Genomic DNA, 12,090 nt, shown 5'->3' with positions numbered 1-12,090 from the left:
TATTTATCTTGGACCTAAAGAACACAACAGTTCTGTGAAACTGCTGAAACCTAATAGAGATGTCATTGATTTTAAAAAACAGACGTACTAGAAGTTGCATCCCCCTTGAATCTGAGTGAGGAACAAAGCCTAAGAACGTTCTAGAGAGATGCATTCATGTTTCCTGAATGTTTTAAAGCAGAGATCTGAGTGTTAAGCTTACACAGCTTGCCAGTATTTCCTATGGGTGTGTTAGGACCAAGTGTAATCTCCTAACCTGAAGAACCATGCAAGACAGAGCAGGAAAATGGGCTTTGTCTTAAATATTCCTAGACTTACTTCTCTTAGCTGAATAAGATGTATTTCCTTATTGGCTGTAAGCAGGAGTCTCGCAGTTAGCTCATAGGAGAAGCCCTTAGCGCACAGTGCGTTTCGTACATGAAGCAGAGGTAGTTACTTCTTGTCATTAGAAGCAGGGTGGTGTGTAACTGAACCGTGTCCTGAACTCAGTGTTGCGCTTGCTTCCATGTATAAGAACTTGTTTGCTTTTCCTTTCTAAGCTTCAAAAAGAGGCTGTAAATTTTGATATTTCTCATGCATTTTAGTTACATTGGGAATTCAGGGTTATTGTTTTCAGTGATGTTATGTGAACTTCTCCCATTCGGTATTCCGTAACAGCTCTCTAAACAACCGAGCAAGAGTTGACACAGAGCAGTGATGTTAGAAAAAATGTTTTTTCTGAAGCATGCTAGCAGTGAGGAAAGAGCTCTTGTCTCTGAAACAAAGAACTTCTTGCCCAGCGATCAGACAGCTGCTCAGACTTCCAGCATGTACTGATGTCTCTTGGTGTTCTTATAGCTAAATCCCAGTGCAGATCTGCAGAGATTAACGGAGTCCTGCACTTTGTTTAATGGCATTTTATGGTTCTCCAGCCTGCAGTAAAGAGAACTCACTAAATCAGTTTCCTTAGCAGTTGATTAGGAAGGCAGTTCAATTATTCCAGTTTGCTGCTTCAGAACTTACTTTGCTGCTCTTTAGCTTGATACTCAGAGCCGGTGTGTATGTGACTGCATCAGAGGAGCTAGTCTGACTCCAGACTGCCCTCTTCCCTCCTGCTGGCTCAGGCTGTCCTGGGTCCGTGGATAAGCTGCAGGTGTCTATTTGAAAGTGAGTTTGTGCTGATGCTAACAGGATTCCTGTTGAGTTTTCTCCATATCACTAGACATTTATCATAAGCATTGATTAGATGTCTTGTATCTGAAGGACTTCTAATTGGTTCTTTGCTTTTATTGCCTCTGTTTTATACATAGTGGTATCCAGTTGTGCTAGACAAAGCAAGGAGACCTGAGGGCACTGTTTGGTGCACACTAGAAGACCCCCATTTCCTGGAATGTAGCCATGCAGGCTCACCCTGTGGCATGTGATTCCCTCAGCTTATCTGCTTTATTAGAGTTCGTGTTTTTCCTCTATCTGTAGCCACAAAAACTGATGTGGCAAAAGGATTCTGATGGCTCCTGGTGGCGCTGGATCCACTAGCTGTACAGCAGGGCTGGTGGGATACTTGTCAAGCGAGGTTTGAGAGCATACGCTGAGACTGCAGCAGGATTTGTTTCATCACCAGAGGCTGTTCCATGCACATGATGGAGGGCTTGCTCTGAGGAAACCCTGATGCGCTCTTTGGTCAGTAACTCATACAGACCTCCGCGAGCATAGTCATTTTTGGTGGGTACCTGTGCCTGCAAACATGTTGGCTCAACACTAACGCAGGCTTGGCAGTGTGTCAGGTGTTGGCAAGAGTGGTGCAATGTGCTTGTTTTTGCATGCTCTGACTTCCTTCCAGCTGGAATCTCAGGACTACAAGCTGGTACTAATTTTGCATTGTCAGGCCTTGTTTATACTGCAGCAGTGATTTTTCTGACATATATTCATTTCTTTGCTTTGCTCTTAAGCTGCCGCTTAATGATTTGTGTGGAAGTTATACATGGAGGCAGCGTATTCACTGCAAAGGGAGATGACCCACTTTGCATGTGTGTGCATACACACGTAGATGTTCTCTTCAAACTGGGAATGCTTTAGAGGCTGCAAGTCGCGTATGGTGTGCAGTGGAAGGACAGTGGCAATAGCAACAGTCTTACGCTTCTTATGCTTGATGGAGTGGTGATGTTACAGAAATACAGTGTCACTTGTTCAAGATAATATGCTGCCATTTTTTAGGGTGTGATTCCATTTTCTTTGCAGCACATTTCTAGAGAAAACACTGCCAGTGTTTCACATACCTCAGAAATCTCTCACTTGTAATTCCTCCAGCCAGTGCGGTACTTGGAGGCTGCTTTGAACAGCACTTTTCTTCTCCTTTGTGTGGGACAGGCTGTGTCCCTCCTTTCTGGCTCAGTATGAGAGCAGCAGTGTTAATGACAAAGGGGTTCTCGAGCAGCCTGCCTCTGCTTGGCTGGGAGCTGAGCTCTGAGTCCTGAAAGCAGAGGTGCATTTCAGGACTCAACATGGAAAGCAGGAGGGAACGGATGTTAGTCCTGATCTTAATGCTGTTACCCAGACAAGCAGCAGTTGCAGTCACTCTTAAAGTACTGTGCTAGTTGTGATTAGCCTAGTGCCCCTTATGTCACAAATGCTACGCTATCTGTTGTCACAAATGCTACAGTATTCTTTAAAACTAACATGTAAAAAGTAACTGGCCATAAGAAGAGCCCAGGTGAGTAGTACAGTCAGGTGGACTGTGTTAGTGCCTCGGCATTTCTTACCCCATCAGCACAGCAGCCTCCACTGTCTCTTTCTGTGCTGGCTGGCTGCTGGCACCATCTGCCAGGTTAGGGATTGTAGTTTTTGGTGGTTCCTTTCGTGACTCTAAAATCTAATCTGTTTCAAACCATAACCTTTTTTTTTTTTTTTTGCCTCTGCGTAAAAATGAATGCTGTGTTTGTACAGTCCGTATCGAGTCAAAAGGACGGTGGAGTGGGTATCATATACAGTAGGTTGTCAGGAAGGAACTGAGTATCTGTTGCAGATAAAGCAAATAGAATGGGGGAAGGTAACGCAAAGGTTCATCAGCTGAGACTGAAAAATATCTATATTCCTGACCTGAGTAAATCCATCAGAAAGTATTAAAATTGTTGAGTCGTGGGGAAATCCAGACAAGAACCCTTCAGCTGGTAATTTCAGCTGTGAAGCTCTATCAGGATGACTCTGAATACATAACTGTATTGCATTCATGGAGCCTGGCAGATGCTTAGCTCTAAAAGTGTGTCCTTAGGTTAATTTATTTTGGGAAATGTCAAAGCATGGTTATGGTGTCTGAATGGCTGCCTGCTTCAGGGAGCACCAGAGAAACAGAAATCATTCCAAGAAGCTAATAGCTGCAAGTGAATTTCCACAGTAGTGGCAGTATATGATCAGGCTTAATTACAGGATGTGGGGATCGAGGCAGGCGGTTCCCACTCTTCAATTGGCTGATCCTTGTATGTGGGACCAGAGATGTTCTGATAGAGGCCCTGCTGAAGAAACAGGCTGCTCTACAGCGTTAAAGCTTACTCATCTTAGCCTTGAGTGGTAAAAGCCACTGTGTGACACATCCTTCTGTGACGTGTTTTGGTACTGGGCTTGTGTCACCCTTGTAGCCCACAAGGAGCAGGTCCACCGTGAACGGGGCTGTGGGCTGGGGGCATGCAGCAGGAAGACAGCAGCAGAGCTGCCCTGGACAGCCCTGGACAGGGTAAGGGTAGGCCTGAAATTGGCTCTAAAAGCATGGCAAGTGGCACTGTGCTTTCAAGGGGAGGCATGTCTGTCCTACCGTGTCTTCAGGGTGCTGTGTCTAATCATCGTCTACTTTGCAGTGATGGAGAGGCACCTGGGGGGAACCCTATGGTGGCAGGTTTCCAAGACGACCTAGACCTGGATGACAAAATCCCCAGCAGACCCATGCTGGCAACAGAGCGAGTGCCCAGCGAGAACATCACCCTGTCCAGTGAGGAGGAGGAAGAGGTTAAGGACTCTAAGGTCATACTCATACCTGATGAAAACATTGACACAGAACATGAAAAAAAAAGGTACAAAGCACATCTTGAAGTGTGGGATTGTGCTGGCAAACTTGGGCTTCTTCTCAGTCTTGCCATTGACTTCTGTGCAGCTGTGTGGAATCATGGTATCTCTGGAGCCCATTCCTTCATCTTTAAGTTGAATCTGGATTTACTTGAGCTGGAACTGCTTTATGCAGCACCTTCTGAGGGGGGTTGTGGTACTAGTAGCTGTCCTTTTGGTACAGCTGCATCACACCTAAGTAGTGTGCTTTTGAGCACTGTGTTTCTTTGGTCGCTGGTACATTTCTGTTTGGGAATGACCCAGCCTTTTTTTCAAGTTTGAACAAGAGACTGTAACTGAGCTCATGGAAATCTGTTAATAGCAGTGTGAGGAGGACAGAGGTATCAAGTCTTGCAGTGGGAGTGGAAGTCATTCACCACATCCTGTGCTGGAGAACGATGAACTGAATCATATTCTCCACATACCATACGCTGTGGGTAGTATGATTGGATTTGGCCCACCAGTGCAGGCACCTGTACGTCAGCATCCTCAGAGACATGAGAACATTCAGCATTTGACTTACTGCCAGAAATACTTTCGCCATCTGAGTGCTGTGTGTTCAAACTCACATACACACACACATAGGATGAGCTACATCTCTTACATCTCCTGTTGAGATGCACACTGAAGCCCTTGAGGCATGTTCAGCTATTAATTGGTCGTCGTGCTTTGCTTCACAGCATCACAGAATGGTGGTGTGGACAGGCTCTGTCAACTTGTTTTTTTCTTCTCAGGTCTTCCAGAAATTCTGTGAAACCACAGAGTGAAGCAGTACTGACCAAAGCAACTGACCTGAAGCCTCCTGACAGTTTACCTCCACATTCTGTGTCTGAAAGAAACAGCAACAGCAAGCTCAACGCTAGTCTGCCAGCTGCTGCCACCACCCCAGCAGCAGTCCAGGCCCCAAAGACCACTTCCCAAAGCAAAGGACATGCTCTCAAACTGAAAGTGGTCAAAGAGGAAAAGCCTGAGGAGTCTGACAGTGATCAAGAGGGACCAATAGCTACTCAAATGCTCTCATTTGTTATGGATGACCCAGACTTTGAAAGTGAGGAATCTGACAGCCAGAGGAAGAAAATGGTAAATAACATGCTAGAATCACTGTGCACTGCTGCAGAGCTGAGCTTGAAGTGTTGAGGCATCTCACTGAGCAGAGCTTTCATCTGCTCTGCCAGTCTCTCAGCAGCAGTCACAGCAAGTCAGGTGCTAAGCAACCTGAAGAAATTGATTTAAGCACAAACCCACTAAAGCTGTGATTGGTGAAGCCATGCAGCAACAAGGTTTGTGCTCACAGATTTTAATGTGCTGTTTATTCTCAGTAAATCCAGAGTGTGGTCAGTCAAGTAGCATGGAAGGTATGAAATACTAAGCTGGTGGATTTTCACCTGAAGTTTAATATGTAGAAGCGTGTGCATGCTAGAGAGAGAGAACAAGTGAGCTCCTTAGAGTCAATGCAGCAATCAAAAGGCCATACCAAATTTGCTTGGCAAAGCTCCTTACAGAAGTAGGAAAATCTACCCAAGAAGAGGGGCAATCTTTCCATTACAGCCAGGTTAGCTGTAAAATGTCGGTAATGTATGTGAGCAGGAGTCCCTTCCATCCTGTCCCTAGCCTGTCGTGTGTTAAAGACGGAGATAATGCAAGCATCTTCTCTGTGCTCATAAGAATTTGCTGCTGTGACTCTAGGTACTCCTGATTTCAGTGACCTGCACTCACAGCCAGCAGAGCAATCTCTGTAGGAACTGAAAATCATGATTTGGGATGGACGGTTGCTGTTCTTGTACCCCAAGTGTCTAGGCCAGCTTTTTTTTGGGAGTGTTTTGTATGTTTGCATCATTCCAGAAACCTGCAGTAAAGACAGCTGTCCCAGTTTCTTTCACTGTGGCTATGGGTCCTGCTGTTTTTTATGAAGTAATTTTCCATTCATTTAGCATTTCAGTACCTGCTTTTCCTGGCATCTTAATATAAAAGCAAAACTATTTGGAGTAGGTTTACTTTTTGTAACTGTGATGGTACATGTAACAAATGATGATGAGAAATGGGATTTGTGAGAGAACTTGCTGTTGCGACAGTCTCAGGGAGATGCCCCACAACTTATGAACGCTTTTCAAGTACGAGGTGTACTGGTAAGGGGACGCAGTAAAAACACCGCCATTAAGCAAGGAGGAGGGGAACATTGCCTAAATCATCAGCAGAGTGGGGTGTTTATGGTCAGTTTGGAGGATCTAAAGAAAAAGGTTAACAAATTCTGAAGATTAGTTGCACATACAGAATATTGAACTTCATTTCCATTCCCATTGTGCAGAGAGGCAGAGGATTTGGGGGGTGATATCCAGTCTCTGCAGCATTCTGTTTCTGCCCACATTGAAGACGAAAATTTGCACTGGGAGCACATTCCCTTTTGACTTGATGAACGGATTTATTCTGCAAACACAGACTGCTTTCTTGGCCCTGCTGCATGTTGCCTCTGGTGTGCTAGACCCCCCAGAGCTACACAGGAAAGGTTTTGTCTGTCAAATCTGGAGTTGTTTTCAGCTATTTAGATTTGATTTTCCCCAAAACAGAGGTGCTTCACCAGGGCAAGTAAAGGCTGGTGCTGTTGAGCTAACACAGTTGAAAGTCTCGTTTAATCCTTTTATGTCATGAATTTGATTTTGGTGTCATGAATGATAAGTTATCAGAGTGTGCTTTCCAGGATCAATGCTACCTAGCCATTTTACCGTAGCAAGAAATAGATAGAGCTTACAGCATCATAGTCATTGATTTTCAGGCAATAACAGCTCAGTTCAGCTACCATTTCCTTCCCTCCTCCGCACATGCTGACATCTCTGTATACAAAATATTTAGAGATTTTTGTTTGAAAGACCTGTCTGCATTGTCGGTCTTTTCTTGTCTCTAGGATGAATTCCCTGTCCGGGAAGATCTCTCTGAAATATCTGATGATGATGCCTCGTTGGCAAAGCCACCCCAGCCTGTGAAATCAACAGTCCACTCCTTTAAACTGAAAAATGACTCAGATCTCTTTGGTTTGGGTTTGGAAGAAACTGGTCCCAAGGAGAGCAGTGAAGAAGGTAACGGTCACACCACATTTCCACTCTTGCTGATTTTGTTTTTCAGGTGTCTGTTTTTCCCAAAGTGGTTCCAGGGTGTAAGCAAACCAATTTGCACTAAATAAAATACCATGCAACTTCATGCAGTGCCCTGTGTGAGTCTTTAATGTGGTTTAACACAACATAAATAACTTTATGTTTTTCCCCATGGGGGTTGGGAGAACTTGGCTCATCCATGGCATAAGCCATGTATTATTTCTGTCCCAGCTGGAAGCAGGAGCACATCTTTCATGAGCTGCTTCTGTAAGGCTTCCTGTTTAACTTTGCATGCCTGGGAACTGATGCTCAGCATTGCAGTGTCCACCTCCTCAAGAATTTGGATCAATGTGAGCAAAATGTTCTGACATACCCTGCCAGTTTCCTCTTCTACTTTGGGGAAAGTTGGGGTGAGTTTCTGGTTATAACCTAAGCACTCCTCGGGCTTTTTATTTTCCCCCAGTCCCCTAAGGGAACAAATTTTAGTTGTGCAAATGATTTCTGCTCTCTTGGCATTGCTGCAAAGCATCTGTCCTTGATGTCACCCAGAAAGATGAAAAGTTAAAAACTTAAGGGGAGACAGAAGCGACCTAAGTGAGGTTTATCATGGAAAAGCTATTACAGAAGTGTAAGTAAGGTATTACAGGCAGTGATGGTTTCATTGGCTTGTGATTTTTTGTTGCTGAGCAGCACAACTTGGAATAGGTAGAAGTGTATCTGCAGAGGCCCAGGTCAATAATTAAACTTCCATTTAGCACTTTTAATAATCCAGTGTGGGTTCCTCCTATCTCCTCTGTCTGGGATAAGTACAAAAACATACCTCGGTAACCCAGTCAGTTGGAGCTTGACCAGCAATTAGGGTTCTCCATGGCTGACTTGCATTTACGTATCAACTGAGGGGAAGACTGCATAGGTATCAAATACCACCTTGCGAAAAGTGGTGCAGCTACAAAGCCTCCTGTGTCAAGCCAAATAAATACTCTCCTGTTCAAGGAGTCTGTGCAAAGTCAGTGGAAGTTCGGCGTTGAAATCAGTGGCTGAGCTATCAGCCACAATAAGCTGGGACAAATGTTTCGACTGTGATGGGCTCTGGGGCTCATTTGATACAGTGAAAATAGCCACTGCTGTAGAGCAGAACTGCAACAGTGGCACTGTGGCCTCAGGGTGACATAATTTCCATATGCAGCTTGAACAACCAGTACTAGCCTGCTAGTCTGCTCCAATGGGATTTCCATATGCCTTCAAGTATTAAGTGGCCAGAGGCAAATTGTTCCCCATAGCTCTTCTTCAGTTCAGGAATTAATAGTCTGGTGCCCAGTTTGGCCTTTAGACCAGTTTGCAGGTCTGGTCTCTGTATTTGTTTCTTCAGTGGCTGTGATACAGTGAAGACCCAGGTGTTCATAACACAAAATAAAATAGATGGTATAATGCTCATAATTAAGCTAGCTACATCTAGTCAAATTAGGACCTTGTGCTGGAACCTGTGTTAGTTTCGAAGGGGTCACAGTTTGTCCTGAGAAATAAGGATTGCCTTTGCATGCGGCTTCAGGACAGCATTTTGTTCTGAGAAATAGGGTCAGGGCAGAATCACATGGCTTCTGGTTTGCGGTGATTTAAAACAATATTGTTTTTTTTGTTTGTTTATTTGAACAGATAAACATGCTTCTAAGGAGAAAAAGAAGAAGAAGAAGAAAAGCAAAGAGGTACTATTTAATTCCTCAGAGTTGATCTGCCGTATTGTCTAGCAGCCAAGGAAAGGGGTAGCTACCTACAGTGTGCTCTGTGCACCGGGTGGACTGCCTTCCATTCTGGTATCCTGCAGCCAGAGCTGTGCTCCATGGGCTCTGCAGACCATTAACCACTTGCAGCTTAAAAACAAACTTCCAGAACAGTTGGCTTTTAAAAAGGCAGTGTGTGAGTTTGTAAAATGTAGGATTAACTAGAGCAATGCATCTCTGCTGATTGGAGTCTGTTACAGTCCCATGGCTTTTTCCAAGCAGGGGGAGATCCCAGACAGAGCTAATCTCAGAGACAGCGAGGGAAGTCTGCAGGAGGCTTCATCTTTGACATTTCTGCTTGTCCAGTAATGTGGTATTGTCAGGCACAAACTGCCTGACAGACCATTGCTACATAAAAACCAGATGGTCTGTCTTCTCTTCTGTCCAAACTCACAGAAGGGTCCCAGCCAGCCTTGGTGGTAGATGCTTCTCCCTAAGTAAGGTTCCCATTAGAGCCAAGTTTCAGGGCGATATGTGCTGGGTTACTGGCATGCTCAGAGGATTTACTAATTACAGTTTTCTCATTTTGCAGGAAGAGGAGAAGTCTGTGAAAAAGAAAAGCAAACACAAGAAGAGCAAAGAGAAGGAGGAGAGCAAAGAGGAGAAAAAGAAAAAGAAGAAGAGAAGCAAGGAGAAAAACAATGAGATAGATGAACTGGAGGCTTTTCTTGGAGGAGGAGCCAGCATGAGCAAGCCACGAGGAGGTGGGGACTATGAGGAGCTGTAGGCTGGCTACCTGTACATGCAGCGGACTCTTCTGTCGTGGTTGTCTCCATCTTTTCTTACGAGTCACACCAGGACAGATGCAGATGTGTAAAGCTTTTTGCCATGTATTCACTCGAAACAGATCTGGCAGAACAAAAGCTTTACATCTGTGTGTGCTGTTCTGGTGTGTTCGTTACACAAAGAAAATGCAGCTGAGATGTACTTGAGTAAGGGGAAGGTTTAGGGCATGGTTCCCCGGCCCGCTTCCAGGCTGTCATTTTGTCTCCTTCCAGAGATGCCCTGTTTGGTAGCTGTCAGGGTGTGGGGGGTGAAAGGGACCTGCTTCCAGCTCCACCCCTGTTATATGCCACTCCTGCACACCTGAAGTTCCTGTCTTGTTAAGAGGAGTGCAACAAAACATGCTGCATGAACGCAATTGTGCTCGCCTGTCTCAAGTCTTTAACTTTTTATCCTTCCTATTTTTTAATGAGAAAGGTGGTATTGGCCATTGCTCCACCCAGCAGCTGATGCTTTAAATCAAGCAGATCATGCTATGATACAGCTCTACAAAACAGCAGCTACAGGACCAGAGTGAGAGAGAGCGTGTGTGATTTTGGAGTCCTTTGAAAGGGACCTTTCTGCACAGCAGCTTAATTAGCACTCACTGGTGCTGCTGTTGGAATTCATGAAGCCCCATTGATTTCCGTGGCCCCAGTGTCTCAGACACTACATGTAAGCTGCTATGCAGTTTGGGAAAACAATGCAAAGTGCAAAGCTAACTTGAAAAAGAGAGGAAAAAAACAGTGCTTTTCTGCATTTCCCACCCTTGAATTTGCATACACTAGAATCCCCTCCCTTTGGTACCTCTCAGGGACATGACTCTCATGGAAATGAAGATATCCAGAGCTTCAGAACTGTCTACAGAGCAGTGTTAGCATGGCAAGGCATTTGCTTCTCAGGCATTTTACAGTCAGGCTGTACAGCACCGGCTGCCTCTCTACACTGAGAGGAACAACCACTGTAGCTCAGACGACCTTTCCTGGTCCAATTTGTCGATATCGCAGCTGTGTTTACTGGGCCAAGCCTCTCAGCAGCCAGCGTGCTGCCCTTCCCTGCCCCAACTGGAGAGCCTCCTCCTATCCCGTGAGTTTGGGAAGTCTTTTAATTTTTGATTTGAACTTAGACCTGTGGATTGGTGCCTCCTCAGCAGTGCAGGCTGCAGTTGGATAGGCGCTACAGGCCAGCTGTTCACACTTGCCTGTGTCCCAGTGAGTCACCACCATGTTTGGTGGAGTTTGTTAGTTCTCCATACCCGCTTCTGTTTTGGTTCTGGGTCCCTTTTGCAGCTCGGACAGTGAAGCTCCCCCCAGGTTCTGTGCATTCCATTAGCCTGTTGCACCCAGGTTGATTTGAGGTTTGGTTTTGTTCTCCCTCCCCTTTTTGTTGTGAATTGTCAACCGTGGTATCCAAGCTGGGATTTGCTACTACATCCCCATAAAGCAAGGTGTTCTTTTGATCCATTGTCCACTTCAGAGTTGTCTTGAACAGCAGGCAGTTATCTGCTCTATTTTTCTTTTTCTTCTCCCCAGCCCCCAAAATGCACATGTAACTCCCTATAAAATGAACTGAGTTTGCTGCATGAGCAGTATATTGTTCAGGTCTGTTTTCCATTAGCATTCGCTATTTCTCTGAACATTACTACATTTCTTGTGACACTGTGGGGAAATCGCATGGGACAATTCAAACTTTGCACGCCTGGAGAGGAAAAAGTTGACGCAACCAAAGTTTGTGGCCTCTCTTGTGAGAAGGTAGGCAGGCGTTCAAGCTTCAGCTGGCTGTGTTCCTGAAAGCGCTTCTGTTCTGTAAAGATTTTGGGTCATGTTCCATTTTGCATCAAAAAACCTGGTACAATCCATTCTGACTATAAAGCTCTGTTGTACAACTGCCTCTGTACATCTTCTTCTCCACTGCAGGAGTGTCTGCCCAGGCCCATGAGCTGCTTGTCCCTCCACGATCCTTTCACAGAAGGACAGCCTTCTGTCACGACCTCACGTTTTTGCGATCTCACACTTTGTGGAAAGGGGTGCTAAACTAAAAATCATTCAGAAAAAGTTGAACTTAAAAACCATGAGTTTTTTTCCCAAATCTGAGGTCTGTCCTGAGAGAGCTGTTGTTTCACACAGCACATAAAGGAGAAGGCATTTTTGTTCAGCTCAGCTTCCTTGCGAACGCAGCTCATGGGTTAGCAGAAGGTTGAACAAGTGCTGAGCCCCCTAGAAATGTTTATGTTGGCATTGGTTTGTTTTTCACCTGGGCCAGATTTGACTACCAGTAGGAACCTTTACACTCCCTGCAGCTCAGGTTCATTGTCAGCACAAGGAACTGAGACAAAAACAAGCAAAGATGAGTCACTGTGATCCAAAATTCTCCTTTAGGAGAAGCAGATGTGG

The 12,090-nt window shown here is 45.1% G+C and overlaps 1 protein-coding gene across 3 annotated transcripts in view; it reads left to right on the top strand.

Moving 5' to 3' along the window:
• The window catches only part of RABL6 (RAB, member RAS oncogene family like 6), a 58,450-nt gene extending 46,866 nt beyond the window's left edge, over positions 1-11,584 (top strand). For all 3 annotated transcript variants that reach the window (XM_083807601.1, XM_083807600.1, XM_083807602.1), the window contains 5 exons: positions 3,828-4,040; positions 4,806-5,151; positions 6,971-7,142; positions 8,811-8,860; positions 9,468-11,584. In XM_083807601.1, coding sequence (XP_083663727.1) covers positions 3,828-4,040; positions 4,806-5,151; positions 6,971-7,142; positions 8,811-8,860; positions 9,468-9,662 — 976 coding nt within the window. In that variant the 3' untranslated portion in view covers positions 9,663-11,584. The remainder of the gene's footprint in view (positions 1-3,827; positions 4,041-4,805; positions 5,152-6,970; positions 7,143-8,810; positions 8,861-9,467) is intronic.
• Positions 11,585-12,090: the final 506 nt, after the last annotated feature.

The sequence above is a fragment of the Anser anser genome, assembly GCF_964211835.1.
Source record: "Anser anser genome assembly, chromosome: 21".
Taxonomy (NCBI): Eukaryota; Metazoa; Chordata; class Aves; order Anseriformes; family Anatidae; genus Anser; species Anser anser.
Note: the sequence above shows the minus strand (reverse complement) of the source record. Positions and strands in the feature narration are given on the sequence as shown.